This window comes from Mixophyes fleayi, chromosome 3 (genome assembly GCF_038048845.1).
Source record: "Mixophyes fleayi isolate aMixFle1 chromosome 3, aMixFle1.hap1, whole genome shotgun sequence".
NCBI lineage: Eukaryota > Metazoa > Chordata > Amphibia > Anura > Limnodynastidae > Mixophyes > Mixophyes fleayi.
In genome coordinates this window covers 72,978,522-72,997,618 of record NC_134404.1, presented here as the reverse complement: position 1 = coordinate 72,997,618, position 19,097 = coordinate 72,978,522, and the positions used below count along the sequence as shown (strand labels likewise).

The window sequence follows — 19,097 nt, the reverse complement described above, 5'->3', positions numbered from 1 at the left end:
TATAAATAAAAGATCATAATTTAGTCTTTCAATTTCCGTTTTCTGATGCAAATGATTAAAGTGGTATTTTTTATACAACAGGTCATACTTATATGCTTATAAGCGGCGCTAAATTCAAATCCAGTCCCAATCTAGTTCATAAGTTTCACCCAAACACTTCTTGTGTACAAGCGGCAGCTGTGTTGTAATCATCCAGGTGGTTGGTCGGGTAAAGATATTCTAAGGGATAAAAGGAAAGCTAAGTGCCTCATAGTGTAATATTTATGGAACTTTTAGCCAAAAAAAGGTGACATTGTATATGTGTACTGAATATATTCTTTGATGGGTAAAAGTTGTGTGCTTCACAGGCTGCACCCGGATACTGTTCAAGGCTCCGCACCATGTACAAGATATATACGGAAAGCAGCAATAGTGTAATATTGTTTCAGTATAATAACTACACCAAAACACCCCGTGGATGTAATTGTGCGTACCAGATAATAAATAAAAATTGCATATCTGTAGTAGCAATCGAACCTCAAATCTCTTGAGGTCTCTTTCCACCGAGCAGTACACCAGAGGTCCTACTCCTTCCGGCACTCAAAACACGCATGTGTTGGTGATTATACTGAAACAATATTACATTATTGCTGCTTTCTATATGTGTCTTGTATATGGTGTGGAGACTTGGATAGTATCCGGGTGCAGCCTGTGAAACACACAACTTTTACAAACCTTATCAAAGAATCTATTCAGTACGCATACACAATATCACCTTTATTTTGGCTAAAAGTTCCAGAAATATTACTCTATCAGGTGCTTTGCTTTCCTTTAATCCTCTAGAATAGGTCATACTTGTTTAACATTTTATATGACTTTACTTTCTATCTGCACTATTCACTTTTATTCTCGAGTTAACATGGGGAACACAAAGACATATGTACTAAACAATACTGTATGATAAAATGCAAAACGGCAATTGATGGACTAAGTTTCATGGTGAGTGCGGGGTAAAGATAAGAGCAGAAAAATTCTAGTCATACCAGTGGCGGATCTGTGGGCGATCAGGGCACATGCGGGCTACCTGCAGCCGCACACTATATTCCTGTCGCTGTGGGCGGAGAGGCAGCCAGAGATCCTGTCCGGCCGCTCCGATGTTGTTTTAAACACAATCCGAGCAGACGGGCAGCATCATCTGCGGACAGGGACATTATAGTGTGCGGCTGACAGAGAAAATGGGGCTGGGTATAAATCCCCTTCCCCCCCCCCCCTAAGAACAAAAAGCTGGTCAAATGGAGCACAAAAGCCGCACCCAGACAGCCTCTGCCAGCAATACTGGTGCAGCACTGTTATTTGGGACAGGGAAAACGGAGAAATAATGAGAACTAGCATTATTTCTCTATGAAAGGGTGACTGTGACCAAATATTTCTTACTGCATCATGGACTGGTGTCTGGAGGGGGTTATACAGAGAAAAAGCATTGATTATTGCCCTGTGAGAGGGTAGTCACTGTTGCTTGGGAGGGGTTACATGAGGAAGGGGGCTTGAGCGTTACTGCCAATATAGGTGGCACAATGGTTACCATGTGGAGTTTGTATCTTCTCCCCATGTCTGCCTGGGTTTCCCACAGTCTAAAAGATAATGATAATTAATTCTACCGATTGTACGCTCCACTGGGCAGATCACATATTATCTGTAAAGTGCTGTGTAATACGTAGGTGTTATGGAATAAAGATTCTGCCGACAGATATCTGTTGTCACAGCCCTTCACACAAGCTGTATCACTACACCAAGTTGTATAGAAACACAATGTCAGACAGAATTGTAGAACGGGTTATTGGGGTACATAACGTTCATTATTATTGTACAGAGAGTTACACAGACGTTTATGAAAATAAACATTTTACCAAGACCGAAGATGCACTTTTCAGTAAGTAGTTTTTTTTATTACTTTAATTATAAATCTTCATTTTTTGATAAGTACTAAGTACAGCCTTTGTATTTTGTGTGGTCCCTGTAATATTCTGTAAAAAAAATTGACCAGAGGTTCTACACAAAAGACAGCTTCAACCAGCACAAATGCAGAAGGAGAACAATGTATTGAATCAACTTTCTCAACGTCAATTTCTTTGCTGTACCCACTCTTAGGGGCCGATTAGATTCTGCCAATAATAGCGCGGCGTTAGCAGTTTTACCGTTAATATGGTAAAATTGTGCATAATTACCCTTATACGGTAATTACAACGGTGGATTTTTAGTCGCGGCTCCCTGAGCTGCGAGATGAAATCCAGGTTAAAATGACCATATTAACGGTAATACTGTTAACGCCGCGCTATTCGTGGCAGAATTGAATCGACCCCTTACAGTCAAATAATGGCCGCGGTCAAATAGTCTTGTCTGGCTGACAGGAATTAATCTAAGAACGCTGGGGTAATTTTTCCATGCCCAAATTTACATTTTTTCTTTATTTTGTCTAGGCTAGTTTTTCTGTAGTACCCCAAACCTGTTGGCATCTATTCTCCATATTTCTATCAGCCAGTAGCTGTTTCATTCATACTGACATCCACATGGATCACGCACACAAATAACCCATGTATTACTCATCACTCTATAAGAAGTACATGCCTTACAAAGTGTTATTACTACACTTATACTAAACACCGGGACATGCTTGAATAGTGAAGAAAATTACAAGGAAACGAGATAACAAAAAAACTGATTGATAAACAAAGTGAACGTTAACCGCTTAGTGACCTGTTTTTTTAACAGCTGAATAATCAGAACAGTTTTCCCATTTTTCAGATGTGTTGGTTACAATTGGAAAATTACTTTTACACACTATGTGAAAACATGAGGCACTGAAGAGGTTGTATAATGTACCTCACTGAAAAAAAAAAAAAAAAAAAAAAAAAAAAAAGCTTAAGAATGGTATAATAGACTTAGTAATGATACACTTGGTATATGGATTTTTGGTAAAAAAAAAAACAAACAAACAATCTTATAAGGATACAATAGAGCGGTCAGCAGCATTGGATTTAATCAGTTCATGTGCCCAGTAAAGGCATTAGTTCAATATCTTGGACACAAACTGTTATGAGGTCACTTTCTTGTAGGTGACACGTAAGTGCGGAGCCATGGCCTGTGTGCTAGTTGCCATGGAGACCGTCTGCTCCAGCTTCCCTTCAGCGGTCAGACGGAAGGTCCGCGAGATCTGTGAGGGGAGCAAGACAAGGAAGACAAGGAATACTATTGGAACCCGAGTAAACCAGAGGTGATGATACATAACTCTGACTTTCTATCTGAAGACGAACAAAAAAAATGGATCAAACATATATAATATATACACACATACAGTCAAGTCCATAAATATTGGGACATTGACACAATTCTCATATTTTGGGCTCTATACACCACCACAATGGATTTGAAATGAAACTAACAAGATGTGCTGTAACTGCAGACTTTCAGCTTTAATTTGAGGGTATTTACAATCAAATCAGGTGAACGGTGTAGTTGTCACGAGCCGCGGCTGTATGCCACATTTTTGCGTGAACTAGCAGCCGGGCATGTGCTTTAGGTTCTATGCTCTGTTATTTTCCTTGTGGCATAGATTTAGAAGGGTGTAGGGACAGCTTCCAACACCATTTGGGTAGTTGTTGATCGGTTCAGCAAGATGGCACACTTTATAACCTTACTCAAATTGCCAGATGCCAGAAGTTTGGCTACCTTATTTATTACCCATATCTTCCGTCTCCACGGCCTCCCAGAAAACATTGTTTCAGATCGAGGTTCACAGTTTATTGCACACTTTGAGGTCTTTTTGTAATTCCATAGGAATTAGTATCAGTCTGTCCTCCACTTACCACCCTCAGTCGAATGGGCAGACGGAAAGGACCAATCAGTCTTTGGAACATTACCTCCGCATCTATGTTTCCAGATTCCACGATAATTGGTCCTCTCTTTTGCCCTGGGCGGAATTCGCGTACAATAATTCCTGCTATTCTTCTATACACACTTCCCCATTCTTCTGTGTTCTCGAGTTCCACCCAAAATCTAACTCCTTCTCTTCTGCTGTTTCCCTTGGTGATCCTGGAATACCTGCCTTCACTGCCAGGTTGAAGTCCGTTTGGAAGAGGTACATTCCGCTCTGTGTCAAGCCTCTCTTAGGTCTAAAGCCTTCGCTGATCGCCATCGTGGTCCATGTGTATTGAAAGCAGGAGATCATGTGTGGTTGTCCACACGGAACATCAAATTGGGGCAACCTTGCAGGAAATTTGGTCCTCGATTCATCGGGCTATTTATGATTGAAAAGAAAGTGAATCCAGTGGCATTCCGACTCAAATTACCACCATCTTTAAAAATTTCTTGTACGTTCCATTGTTCTCTTCTGAAAAAAGCCGTTGCTCCCAGCAAATACAATCAATCTTCCTCTAACAGACCTCGGCCTCTGCTTATAAATGGAGACCGCGAGTTCATCATTGAAAAAATTCTGGACTCAAGGAAGGTTCAAGGGCAGGTCCAGTTCTTAGTGCACTGGAAGGGCTATGGTCCAGAGGAGCGGTGTTGGATACCACAAAAGCGTCTCCACGCTGAGAGACTCAAGAAGGAATTTTTAAAAAAAATTCCCACAAAGCCCGGTTGTCGGGGTTCCTTGACCACTCCTCAAGGGGGGGGGGGTACTGTCACGAGCCGCGGCTGTATGCCACATCCTGGCGTGAACTAGCAGCCGGGCATGTGCTTTAGGTTCTATATTCTGTTATTTTTCTTGTGGCATAGATTTAGAAGGGTGTAGGGACAGCCTCCAACACCAGGGGGAGCTCTCATAATTTAAACTGGTTCACTTATATTTTTATACATGCTTCCTGGTTATGTTATTACTTATGCTAGTTCTAGCTAGTAATTAATTAGCTGCCTCCTGAGGCTGATTGTCAGCCCTATCCTCCTCTGTCCTGATTGGCTCTTAGTGCTATTTAAGGCAGTGAGATCAGAGCATCACTGCCGGTTATAATGTTAGGAACTGCCTAGCCAGCACAATAAAACTCGGAGTCTACTCTGAAAGCCTGGTGTTCGCTGGAGCCCCTAGTGGTGGGGACAGACTTGGCCTCAGGCTAACAGAGGGTCGAGAATCGTATACCGGCTAAGGAGAACTCAGGAGTGGAGTGATTGGCGGACAGCAGCGTGGGGTTCAGGCAGAGTAAACCAAGGTCAGAGGTCACAAACACAGGTACGGAATCCAGGGACAAGCGAAAGGTCAGGGGCACTGGCGGAGGAGCAGAATCCAGTTTCCAGGCAAATGGTCAGGGTCAGAAGAGTAGGTTCAAGGTCCAGGAACAAGCGAGGGTTATACAAGGGAAGTCAGTCACAGGTTTTAACACCAAGCAGGCAGCAGAACTGTGAACAGGACGCTATAACCGGCAGTGAGGCTCTGATCTCACTGCCTTACATAGCACTAAGAGCCAATCAGGACAGAGAAGGATAGGGCTGACAATCAGCCTCAGGAGGCAGCTAATTAATTACTAGCTAGAACTAGCATAAGTAATAACAAAACCAGGAAGCATGTATAAAAATATAAGTGAACCAGTTTAAATCATAAGAGAGCGCTCCCCCTGGTGTTGGAGGCTGTCCCTACACCCTTCTAAATCTATGCCACAAGGAAAATAACAGAGCATAGAACCTAAAGCACATGCCCGGCTGCTAGTTCACGCCAGGATGTGGCATACAGGCGCGGCTCGTGATAGTAGTAATTACAACGGTTTCTATATGTGCCTTCCACGTTTTAAGGGACCAAAAGTAATGGGACAATAGACTCAAAACCTATTTCATGGACATGTGTGGGCTATTCCCTCGTTATTTCATCATCAGTTAAGCAGGTAAAAGGTCTGGAGTTGATTCTAGGTGTGACATTTGCATTTGGAATCTGTTGCTGTTGACTCTCAATATGAGATCCAAAGAGCTGTCACTATCAGTGAAGCAAGCCATCATTAGGCTGAAAAATCAAAACAAACCCATCAGAGAGACAGCAAAACATTAGGTGTGGCCAAATCAACTGTTTGGAACCTTCTTAAAAAGAAAGAACGCACCGGAGAGCTCAGCAACACCAAAATACCCGGAAGACCACGGAAACCAACTGTGGTGGATGACAGAATAATTTTTTCCCTGGTGAAGAAAAACCCCTTCACAACAGTTGGCCAAATCAAGAACACTCTCCAGGAAGTAGGTGTATGTGTGTCAAAGTCAACAATCAAGAGAAGATTTCACAAGAGTGAATATAGAGGGTTCACCACAAGATGTAAACCAGGCCTGTCCAACCTGCGGCCCTCCAGGTGTTGTGGAACTACAAGCCCCAGCATGCTTTGCTGGTAGACAACCAGTTGATAGCTGGAAGGGCATGCTGGGACTTGTAGTTTCACAACATCTGGAGGGCCGCAGGTTGGACAAGCCTGATGTAAACCATTGGTGAGCCACAAAAACAGGAAGACCAGATTAGAGTTTGGCAAACAACATCTAAAAAAGCCATTACAGTTCTGGAACAACATTCTATGGACAGGACAAAGATCAACCTGTGTGAGTGATGGGAATAGAAGACTATGGAGAAGGAAAGGAACTGCTCATGATCCAAAACATACCACCTCATCAGTGAAGCATGGTGGTGGTATTGTCATGGCGTGGGCATGTATGGCTGCCAATGGAACTGGTTCCCTTGTATTTATTGATGATGTGACTGCTGACAAAAGCAGCAGGATGAATTCTGAAGTATTTCGGGCAATATTATCTGCTCATATTCAGTCAAATGCTTCAGAACTCATTGGACGGCGCTTCACAGTGCAGATGGACAATGACCCGAAGCATACTGCAAAAGTAACCAAAGAGTTTTTTAAGGCTATCAAGTGGAATGTTATGCAATGGCCAAGTCAATCACCTGACCTGAATCCGATTGAGCATGCATTTCACTTGATGAAGACAAAACTGAAGGGAAAATGCCCCAAGAACAAGCAGGAAATGAAGACATTTGCAGTAGAGGCCTGGCAGAGCATCACCAGGGATGAAACCCAGCATCTGGTGATGCGTTCCAGACTTCAGGCTGTAATTGACTGCAAAGGATTTGCAACAAAGTATTAAAAAGTGAAAGTTTGATGTAGGATTGTTTAGTTTGTCCCATTACTTTTGGTCCCTTAAAAAGTGGGAGGCACATATAGAAACTGTTGTAATTCCTACACCGTTCACCTGATTTGGATGTAAATTCCCTCAAATTAAAGCTGAAAGTCTGCAGTTAAAGCACATCTTGTTTGTTTCATTTCAAATCCATTGTGGTGGTGTATAGAGCCCAAAATATGAGAATTGTGTCGATGTCCTAATATTTATGGACTTGACTGTATACACATACATAAAAAAAATTGTCAAATGATTGTCTGAATTGCCTAATGCAATTAAAACTTTCCCTCCTTTGTTGCAGCAGACTGTATGGGATAATTAGTGTCCCAACCATTGGATGTCACATTTAGGCATGCACAAACCATGGCAGCTAGAACCGGCCCTATGCTATTTGGAGAACAATGCTGACAAATCCGTCTGTTTACCGAATGGGGAGAACGATTGTATTGCTGTGTCAACTTTAATGGACAAATAGAATATCAAAGTGACATGCACAAATACATGAAAAAGTTCCAGGAATGTGTCATCAGAATTAAAATGATATATTGGGCTGTGAATAGAGGAGAAACATTTTTATATGCACACCATAAAGTCTGGCTGTAAGCCTAGTGAAAGTAACAACAAGAAACCATCTGGGGGTAAATGTATCAAGCTGCAGGATTCCAGCGGATTTGAAAAGGGGCGTTGTTGCCTATAGCAACCAATCAGATTCTAGCTATCATTTTGTAGAATGTACTAAATAACTACAATCTGGTTGCTATAGGCAACATCTCCACTTTTTCAAACCCGCCAGAAACCCACAGCTTGATACGTTTACCCTCTGGAGTCTAAATTAGAGATATGTGGAGGATAATGGCTTGGACATGGCTAGATAACAATGGAATATGCAATTTCAAACATCTAAAGTTCTATATAACCTGGGGACAAAATGCCTTGTTATATTCCATCAATTCATATTTTGTACAATTATGTGCTGATGCACTGTTCTATACAGTTGGCCACTTGGTTTTTTACCTTTTGCACATGAGGCTCTTTGGCAAAGCTGATCCTGCCGAGTGATTGTGAGGTCAGACTGAGCTGTTCTCCCTGCACCTCTCCTTCTTCCACTTCCACAACACCTGAGCACAGATAATGCAGAGATGTACTTAGCAGTAACACAGTAGTGATCCAGCACATCTCTCAAACTGATTTGTGAAAATCATGTGCTCCATCACAAACAGCCTGGACCACCTCAATGACTATAGTAAGGGCCAGCCGCTAATAATACAGCTATAAGCAGGACAGGTATTAAACAGACACTAGCCAGGCATTGATGAGATATGTAAAACTTGTCATACCACCACTACCAATTCCTGCACACAGAACCAGTGCGGCGTACTATATTTGTGTCTAATGTTCATGCAAAAACATCCACATTACTCCAATGTTAAACATACAAAATTAGCACATGGTTTAAAGTCAATAATAATCATTAATGTAAAGAAGAAATACATAAGACTCAATCCCACCATGAACGCTCAATGGTTGGTATTGTCATAGCAGATTGTTTAAGTATTCATATATAGTTGAAAAAGGCAAAGACTTATTGGTCACTACATCGGCGCACTCTACAGTGGGGACAAGTGCAGGCTCTCTGAGAAGGAATTCCTAATCTGTAAGGTATCATAGAAAGAGAACTACCACAGGGGCAAACACAGGAATTTTATGGGACCTTCACTTTTCGACAAACATCACATTTTGATATTTGCGTAGCTTACATATGCTAATATTATATACATGAATCCTGCCCTAGTATAGTCTACAAATTACACTGCAGAATAAATGGAAGACCTGGTGATCAGCTACTGTCTCATTACCCTCTCTCTCTACAATGTAACCTCTCACGGACAAGGTCCTCTCTGTGTCTTATGTCTGTCCACCTCGTACGATCCTGATGTCATGATTTAAGCTGAATCTTCTGCTGATTGTCATATCTGGAATTCATACCGGTATCCATGCCAACTGTAATTGCTAGCTCAGGACTATCCATGTATGTGATATTACATATTGATATATTATTACGTTTATTATATTCAGGCATGTGATATCTATAAGATGGATGCCACATCTGTAAGATGAGCGGAGTCTGAGGAGACCTATAAATAAATGATGATGATAGACGCTACTGAAGCTTTTTGTTTTTGTACTTTAATCTATCTTGAGTACAGAGATTCCATAAACATGTCAGCACCAGTGCACAGAATGTGGTTCCTATGCTGGGCTTACCTGTGTTCTGGGCACATATAAATGCCACTTGGTTGGTCCCAGGCTTTACACGGATGAATCCACATTCTCTGTGCATCGCCTTCCCCGTCTCAGGGTTAGAGGAACAAAACCTGCACAACAACATGAGCCTAAACACGTGAATTGTAGTATAATTTATGTACACATGCCTTAATACTCTGTTTACCTGCTTAACTCGTACTTCCTTCTTCCACCTCCTCTCTAGCATGCAATATCCTACATCCTGGTCCTATTTAGTGCAGAATGTTTGGAGCTGCACCAAAAAAAACGCTTTACTTTCCAGACTATTACATTTTTTTTATTGGGTGGATGGATGAGACTAGGTACCTGCCACACAAAGTACTTTGTAGCCAACTGCAAGCAGCCATCATTGATTCGCATGGGAGAAGAGATAATAAATAATATTACATGCCCTACTTTAAAAAAAAAAAAAAAAGTCAACTATATATTAGCCAAGGGTTCCAACTGCAGAAGTCCGTCATATCCTACTTGTTTTGTGTAACCCACCACTCACATGAAATTGAGCATGGGCTGCCCGATGTGCGAGATGACAGCTTCCTCTATGTAGCGGAAAGATGGGATGGAGGGAAACTGCCCTTCCCCAGCGGGATCAGATACCCAGGTTCCCAGCATCCAAACCAGCGGTGCCACAGCCGGGTTCAAAGGAGGAGCATCTGGAACAACAACATTGTGCAAAACACCAAACACACCTTTATACACTTCATTTAGACAAGATATTTCTGGCTGGACTGAAATGGACTGAAATGCAATATGTAGACTTAACCTCATGTATCCAACTCCCATTGTCCCATAGATTGTAAGCCTGCGAGCAGTTCCTTCTCACCTCTTTATCTGCTTTACTCAGTTTATTACTGTGTTTGTAAAGCGTTACGGAATATGTTGGTGCTATATAAACTTTGATGATGATATACAGTGTAAATAAACGCCTACTCCCTGACCATCCTAGTCGGAGGAAAGCCCACCCCAGTCTGTGTTCCTGTGCATTCACTTACTATCAGCTGCCGCTACATCTACATGTCTGTATTCCTCTCACCCACTGATCACAGGTTTTATGATATTATTAAACATTTTACACTACCCTCCTCTCTCCTGATCTTTCAAGAACCTACCGCTGTGTGTGACTCTGCTACTACTTTATGTCTGTGATGTAGAGGCAGAAAAACGTTGTTCTGGACAAAGTCAAACCAATACATCCATGTATTTCAGATCAAGAACACTAAATAATAAAACCACACATGTAGTCAAATTAACTAATGCAATAGTAAAGATCTTAATAATTTAGCTTGAAAACGGTGGACTATCCTTTGGCAACGATCACACTGTTATAAAGTATCTCGAGTTGCTTTGTTGTAATTCTGTAGTTGGGATTTATTTAAATGTTTATTTTTATTTTCCAGACAAATGGACATGAGCTTAAATCTGTTACATATTAACAACATATTGTAAACTCTGCCAACAATCAGTATGTGAGTACATAATGTTACAATCCCAATACAATACTGAACAATAATCAGTATTAATAAAAGGGGGAGGTCACTCATAAAGCATAAAATGTATCCAGACTATGGCACATTAGCTGATAACATTTATTTTCCATGTAACTTGAAAGCAGGGGTCAAGTTACCTTTATAATGAGCTAACAGAGTGTCTTGTAAACCTCATAATGGGTAATCCCACTACACATATCACCAGGACTATAGGAATCATAGAAACAATTTTTATGAAAGTTAAAATTAGACACCAATCATATGCAGAATGGAGACAAGGATTTACAATGCTCCTGAACATAAATGACAGGTGCTAGGAATATTCATTACTGTGTTTAATTATCCCATGTACATACAAGTGACAGTGAATCACAAATACATGTATTTACTGGGAAATTTCAAGTAGTGTTTGCTAGAAAACCTGCAGCACCTATAAGTCACAACAACATTAAAACCACTGACAAGTGGAGTGAATAACACCGATTATCTTGTTACAATGACACCTGTCAAGGGGTGAGGTATATTAGGCAGAAAGGGAACAGTCAGTTCTTGAAGCTGCTGCTTGATAGATAATGCACTAAGGACTAGATTTACTAAACTGCGGGTTTGAAGAAGTGGAGATGTTGCCTATAGCAACCAATCAGATTCTTGCTTTCATTTTTTAGAATGCATTAAATAAATAACTAGAATCTGATTGGTTGCTATAGGCAACATCTCCACTTTTTCAAACCCACTGTTTAGTAAATATACCCCTAAGTGTCTATAATAGGCTCTGAGAACATACGTTAAATGTTTGACAATAGCGACAGTGTATGAGGCCTAAGAGCTCTGGAGGGCCTGGCAAGCTGTAACACACATTGTAAGATGCAAAACATTTAGGGGTAGATTTACTAAAATTTCTAAAAAGGGAAAGTGTTGGTGCAGCCCATAGCAACCAATCAGATTCTAGCTATAATTTATCTAGTATATTCTTATAGATGTAGAGCAGGTAATAACTGTGTCATGTTTTTTTATGAAGTCATTACTGGCCCTACACAAAAATATTTTTCCCTTTGATTGTGACCACATCACACAGAGACCTCGGACCAAGTTTAGACAACCTGTGACTCTTAACTGTTGTGGAACCACAAGTCCCAATATGGTATGTCAGAAAAGGCATGCTTAGACTTGTAGTTCCACAGCAGCTGAAGAGCCACTTGCTGCATATCTCTACGCTAGAGCTTTTTGTTATTTATATATCTGGAGTAAAACAACGATCAGTAAGCAATATGCAGTGTGTCACTGTCACATACATATTAGTTATTATCTGTACTTATTTGTCCTGTAAACATGTGGCATTCACTCATTTTAACCAATGCAGTATTATTGCACTACCATAATATAACATTTCATAATACAGTATAACACCAATTTATGACCCAGACACATTATCTGTGATCCCCAATGCACCAAGTCTGGCTTTGCCTGTAACATAAGGAAACAGATGGGTTACATTTAGAATACCTTGAGGCACAGCTCTGCAGTGCCCTTTACTGTACACCAGCATTGCCTACAAGAAGCTACTGTATGTCTGCACTCCTCTGATGTAGACAGACTCTTTACCTGCATTTAGCACACTGGCCATGTCTCTTCTCTGTCTTGTTATAGGCAGGATATGACATCACACAGAAGTAGGGCATAGTGGGAGATATAGTCTCAGGTTACATATTACATGAGCTGTCAAAGAGTTTACAGCTGTAAATGTCAGAAGCACTGTCACCTGATTTCTACGCCCAAGTTATCTATAATCTGTGACTTAGGAAAACCTAAGCTTAGGAAAACCCATGAATATGTAACAAAGAAAATCTAATGTGCACGTGCACTAATAGCATATATAAAGGAGACCTCTACCATTCTCTGTAAATGTACCGGTATGATTAGCAGTTTAGGAATTCTCCTTGTTCAATACTACAAAACAGGTTGGCACTATAGGAACTTGTACACACAGGTGTTGGTGCTGATTATAAACACATAAAACCTTGTACTTTGTCCGTTTGAAGAGAGTTTTAGAAGTGTGTTCAGTAATGTCTCCTATCGCTCCCCTGCATTAAGGCGTACTGTGTACTTTGAGACCGTTCCCATAGAACGCAATCATATTTACAGAGCAACACTACTTTTTGAACACTGCAGGCAATGCTGACATGGACATGAAGGGAAGGCCAGGTCGTCGCTTACATTGTTGTTTGCACTATCAGCATCAAAGTGCATTTTATATTGTGCTCTAAGGGGCTGATGCAGACTGGCTACTACTCCAGTCTGTGTAGTGTATCTTGCATGAAATCTCTCTGCATATGGCCTATATAGAACTGCGTGATTCCGGCACTCATGCTGTATTGCATCTGGAGAGGCGGGACCAGGCAGGGAAAGGAGTGGTCTAACCTAGGCCAAGTACAGTAAGGGCGTGTTCATGCAACTGTGAACAGATGCACACAGGGGAACATGCATGTACGTCTTTACAAGTCATTTTGTATGTGGGTAGTCAAAAGAGGATGATGATGATGATGACAGTCACCAGCAATAAGAAACTGCTTGTGATTGGCTGTTTGCTGACGCTGGTTGGTGTTTCTTTAAACAATTTGTTTTCTTTCAAATACGCAAGACAGGGAGTTGTTTCTTCTGCATTAGTGGGGTTTTTGAAATTTTATTGAAGCCTAAGTGAAAATTTATTTTGCAAACAGAACAAATGGGTATAAACATGGGCAATAGTGTATGAAACATAAACCAGGCACATATGTTACTGGTGCAGACCTGCATGTATCTTGCAGTAGTTGCAGCTTTGCATATGTCCCCAACTGTGGCTTTATTTTAGTGACCACAATTTTGGTCTGCGCTTTGAGGTGCAATTGTGGCCGACTCTACATCAGCGCCTAAATTAATGTCCGTGTACGATGCCTAAGTGCAAAGGGTAATAATCATTCTAATAATAGTTATGGATAATGGCTAAATATGCATTTTAATGGATAAAATCAGAAATGTGGATTGTATGGACATATCTAAGGGGTCAGGCACCAGGAGTTTCTTAGGATTTAGAAGCAGATGACAGTAGAAGAATAACAGAAACGTTCTCCCTGATTTTCATTCACATCAAGAATAATAGGACACACATTTCTTTTGTAAACTAAGTATATTTTCAGTATATCTTTTGATCAGCTAGTTACTGCTACTACTGTTATTGTTCAAACCAGTATTTTTAATTGAATTTACATTATTTTGCCTTCTGCTGCTCTTCTTACCTGGTAGTTTGGAGTCAGCCCGGGATCTGCAGTGTTCTCCACCTCTGCACCCTGCTGTCAATTCCTGGCTACTGCACTGATGTGTTGGGCTGGGCAGAGGTTTGGCTAAGGAGCAATAGGAATGAAGGGTGTTTATAGTGTCTGGAACCAGTGAATAAATGTCTTGAGGAAGAATCCTGTCTTGTCCACTACAGGAAAGGCTGGGCGCCTCTGCCTGATATGGGAGGGATTCCAAGATTTCACTGTGGTTTAACTCTATTTGAATAGGAATACGTCCTATGGAAGCCAATGTGCTGCTACCACTAAACTCTCTTTGAGGTGATTTCCCTTCGGAACATTCTACATCAGAGAAGAAATCCCCACTGTCCTGTACAATGGTGGGAAGGTTCTTACTGTTTTCTTCATTAGTTATATCAAATGAATGTTCTGTTCTCTCTTCCACTGGATGAGTTGATGGATCCATATTAGCTACATTTTGTGTCAGTGATGGCACGGAAGACCTGCTGTAAGAATGCAGGGAGAAGATGAACTTAGAGGCTGTATGGCTTTTGGGTGGGTTAGAGGTAAAAGCGGTGTCCGTGAGGTCATCCCTGATATTGATGTCGGTGTGATGTCTGCTTTCATTTAAAAGGCTGTCTCCAATTAACACAAGAGACCGTTTTGACTCTTTGGAGGAGGGTGGTCTTTTTGGCGGCCGCTTTCTCTTTCCGACTCGCAAAATATGTAGTCCACCAGTTCCACTATTATCCTCCCTGCCACTCTGAAATAAGGATGGCACAGCATTGTGTCTTAGTAGTTGGTGCTGGTCAGGCATACGTGGGACAAAGCTGTCTTGGCTGAAATGCTCGCTGCACAGGAAAGAATAGGGTCCTGGTGTCCAGTCACTCCGCTGTATAGCAGCGGTCCAGAGGCAGAGGCGAGCGACATCTTTCAGAGGGAACCTAGACGAGTGGATGATGTCTGGCATTAGATGAACAAATTAACATACAGTTTATTGCAGTAACTGTAAGTTTGTAACTAAACTCAAATTAACATCTTGTTTATTTTTAAGATTCAAACCATGACCACATTGAAAAAAAAATTGCTGTAATTAAGCCGTTATTAGTTCTTCAATTCACAATAGCTGACCTTGAAAGTTACAGTTTCGCCATAGGAAATCTATAGGGTAACCACATTAGTAGCTCTATACACACTCATCAAGCATTATAAAATTGATGTGGTGGCAGCTGAAGATTCCAACTCAGACAGTAAATTATTCAGTCTGCACCACCCCCTCTAGTTAGACTGTTCTTCTATGGTATATGCTATTCTCATGCCTTTGAATCTTAGTACTTTTGCTTTGGTCATTATGAACATTGTCTGGAAGACTTTGGTCATTTTGAAAAGACTCCAGACTTTCTGGTCTTCCATACATCCTAGAGGTATGCCCTGTCACCAGGTGTATGCCATCATACAGACACAAGGAAACAGAAGTTGGGAGTACATTTTCATTTCACAAAACAATCACAGATAAAAACTAAACATAAATTAACCATATAAAATGCAGACATTTGGGATGGGGGGGTGTCTACTGAAAGGTTTATCTCTGAGACCTACAAGTTAGAACCAAGAAAACAACAGTTTGGAGAAAAAAAAGACAAACAATGCATTTAGGTCTAAAGGAGGAAGATTGTAATGCAATAAATAAAGAGATATAAAGAGACAGGATTTAAAACTATTTTTTTTATAAAAAGAAATGAGACATTTCTATTTATTTAAGTATAAATTACCATGGGACAAGTGAAACTTTCCCACTTTATATTGGGTTTTAATCAGATTTAATCTTTCAGGGTTACAAATAGTAATCTTTTCTACAAACATATAACGAATATATTTCCTCCAACTTCACTCCCTGTATTTATGACTCCCATATAGTGCAGTTTAAAACATAGCATTGATTTTTTCCTCCTAAAAAGCTTGTAATTTGTAAAAATGGTTCTATATTTGTATTCTTTTTAGAATTTTTTTTTTTTTTTTAAATCTAATGCCATGTCAGACCTGGAATAAGGGGCTTAATTTCCAAAGCAGTTTATTGCAGTTAGTATCCAAAATGAACTATGGTTTACAGGGACCATCTAATATGTGAAACGTGTTACATAATAACCTCATATTCAGTACTGAGCGAAGTAGCACTTATTACAACCATGATCCATCCAGCCTGAGCTGACTTTAGTCTCATGCTGAACATGGCTTGTACATCATTTGGAATAGGGATCCCTGACCCAATAGAGTAGTCCAGCCATCAGGTATTTTTTGACTGGTAGGGTAAATTACTAAAGTAAAACAAACATAACACCACATTTTAATGAGCCTGAATTTTTATTTATTTGTCTACTGACAACTGCATACTGTCACTTTTGATGTTCTGTATGCTGGGATGTGTGACAACCCTATAGATTCAATATGTAATATCCCTGTTTTTGCATACCTCTAATCAAATAGGAGCACAATACGATTAGCAATCGTCCACTAAATGGCCAGTAACATAAACACATATTGAGGGTCTAACAATCTTCAATTAAGGGAACAATCCAAATTGGTATCTTGTAAAATACCCCGAAACTTGTGCTGTACTATAAATTCAATAAAAATAAATATAGATTGTTCCCTTAATTGAAGATCTGTTGAGCCTCGATAACTTTTTTTCCCCACTTTTCAACTGTTTACTATTCTTTTTAAATGTTGAACATTTTCAACCCATTATCATACTAGACTTACCCTCAATTAAACTACACTCACTATTTAGCATGACAGCACTACTTTCCTGAACAAACCATCCATACTGCCATATGCCTGGTACTTTTTTTCTAGGTTTAAACCACTGCCCTGACTACAGGAAGGTTTTGCAAGATCTTTCCAGCATTCTCTATAAACTTACTGTATGAGGTAAATGTATCAAGCTGCATGTTTGAAAAAGTGGAGATGTTGTCTATAGCAACCAGATTCTAGCTGTCACTTTGTAGAATGTGTAAAATAAATAACTAGAATCTGATTGGTTGCTATATGCAACATCTCCACTTTTTCAAACCCGCAGCTTGATACATTTACCCCTGTTGTTTACTACACAGGGATCAATCCCTATTTTAAGTGATGTAACATGTGTCTGAAGGGACCACTGGCAAATCACAACTCCTCTGAAGGGAGAGAATTTTCCAGAAAAAAAAAACAAAAAACATTCCATTATATATGATTTTTTTAGCACACTTAAAAAGTAATAATTCTAGTTTAGCAATTGTGATCTATACTCTAGTGTCTGTAACAACACCTGTGCTTAAAATCTATTTTTGGCATAGTTACCAAGACTCCTGGAATAGGGTAAGGACTCAAGGGAGAGCCATCAATTTGATCAGGATTTACCTGCTGCTGTATAGGAAGGGACCAGGGGTATTTTCACAAAATAAGACTCACTCACTTGATTACGCAAATGGCATCATCAAGCCAGCTCTTCTTTCATACCTCCCCATCTTCTGGAAGTGAGGTATGAAAAGAAAGTAAGTGTGGTGTTTGGTGTCTGGAAATTACAATGGGCCTGATGTAGAGCTGGATGCATGTCCAACCGATCAGCGCAAAAAGCACTTTTAGGATCTGTCTGTTTGCACTCCGTGAGAAACGGACCTCCCCTTGCACCTCTCTGGAACAGGGATGGTAGTGGGCGAGCCTAGCAATGTCTTTACATACTATGCGGAGTTGAAAGCAGGCACAGATAGATCCCTAGATGTATCTTTTGCAGGTGCTTTCTGCTGGTGCAACAGACCTTGCTGTGTTATTTTATTTTTTTTGTTAGTAATTTGTTTTTACAAAAAGGTGTGCATCCCCTTCGAAATAGCTTAACCAGCCCTAGTGCTGTTTGTGGGAGGAGAAGCACGCTTTAAAAAAAAATAAAAAAAATAAATATATATATATATATATATATATATATATATATATATTTATTTTATTTTTTTTACGTTCATTTAATAATTCTTCTACTTTACATGGCTGCTATGACTGATACACTTAAGTGTATCATGCACACCAGTCCATAAGGCAGATAAAGAGGTGTGTTTATGCAGTTTGCATAGTAAGTCCATAGATCTAAAGATCCATTCAACTTGTTATGCAATTTCACTTACGATTGCAGTGTAAATTGCATCCAACTATACATCAGGCTCAAAATGAGTTGTCCAACAAAGTGGCATTTTGTCTTCAAGTGTTCCAGGCTGAGAAATAAAAAATAGTTTTTAATTTTAATATAGTATGGGGTACTGTCTGAAACTGTTATCTACACTATATATAAGAAAACATAAGGAAAAAGTAGAACTGTAGGACAGAAGTTTACTGTCTCTCATCTGCTTAGAGCATAGTGGATGGATAGCACTGAACACCTATGTAGGTGTCAGGAGTAGGCAACATGGGGATACTGTTGTGGAACTACGAGTACCAGCATGTCTCGCAGCTTGTAGTTCTAACAGTGGGAGAGCAACAGGTTAGCACCTATGTCTTATGTAAAACATGCCTAGCCTCTGATAGTATCCTAGACACCAGCCTAGCTGGTACCTGTGAAAAGAAACGGTCCCTCTCGTTCCCTTCCCCTGCCGGTTGGTGCAGTTCAGCGCTGCACAGCATATCACCATGACAGCCCCCTTCGTGTTCCGTACAAGATGGCGGCACCCTTGCTCCCAGGAACAACCTGACTGAACAGAGCAAAACCACAATATGGCCTCTCCTGTACGAAAGCTTCTTTCGGCCTCAAGAGACGATTTCCCTTAAAGCTGCCAGTACTGATACAAACTGCCATACACGTCGTCCCAGCGCCGATCCTTGTTCCGTACAACAACATGTCAGCCTCTACGACATCGCCTGACTTCCGTGTCTGCGCACATTC

At 40.5% G+C, this 19,097-nt stretch overlaps 1 protein-coding gene across 4 annotated transcripts; it reads right to left on the bottom strand.

The window, feature by feature from the left end:
• Window positions 1-1,903: 1,903 nt before the first annotated feature.
• On the bottom strand, window positions 1,904-19,061 carry THAP4 (THAP domain containing 4). 4 transcript variants are annotated; one of them, XM_075201771.1, is made up of 6 exons: window positions 19,013-19,061; window positions 14,195-15,135; window positions 9,929-10,088; window positions 9,397-9,524; window positions 8,146-8,249; window positions 1,904-3,190 (listed from the first exon to the last, which is right to left on the bottom strand). In XM_075201771.1, the coding sequence occupies exons 2-6, from the start codon at window positions 15,006-15,008 to the stop codon at window positions 3,071-3,073; spliced, it is 1,326 nt and encodes a 441-aa protein (XP_075057872.1). In that variant the 5' UTR covers window positions 15,009-15,135; window positions 19,013-19,061; the 3' UTR covers window positions 1,904-3,070. The 4 variants fall into 4 exon arrangements, with proteins under 4 accessions (XP_075057872.1, XP_075057869.1, XP_075057870.1 ...); XM_075201768.1 differs by lacking the exon at window positions 19,013-19,061 and adding an exon at window positions 18,770-19,005; XM_075201769.1 differs by lacking the exon at window positions 19,013-19,061 and adding an exon at window positions 18,770-19,005 and having other exon boundaries at window positions 9,397-9,506.
• Between the last annotated feature and the right edge of the window lie 36 nt (window positions 19,062-19,097).

Bases quoted from the DNA above. Each gene is read 5' to 3' on its own strand.
- THAP4 (XM_075201768.1), bottom strand. From the start codon at position 18,846: ATGGTGATATGCTGTGCAGCGCTGAACTGCACCAACCGGCAGGGGAAG. The intron at 9,525-9,928 runs GTGAGTGGTGGG...TCACGTGTTTAG, and splicing joins CAGCCCATGCTCAATTTCAT to GCTCATGTTGTTGTGCAGGT. The intron at 3,191-8,145 runs GTAAAAAACCAA...CTCCCCTCACAG, and splicing joins AAGAGCCTCATGTGCAAAAG to ATCTCGCGGACCTTCCGTCT.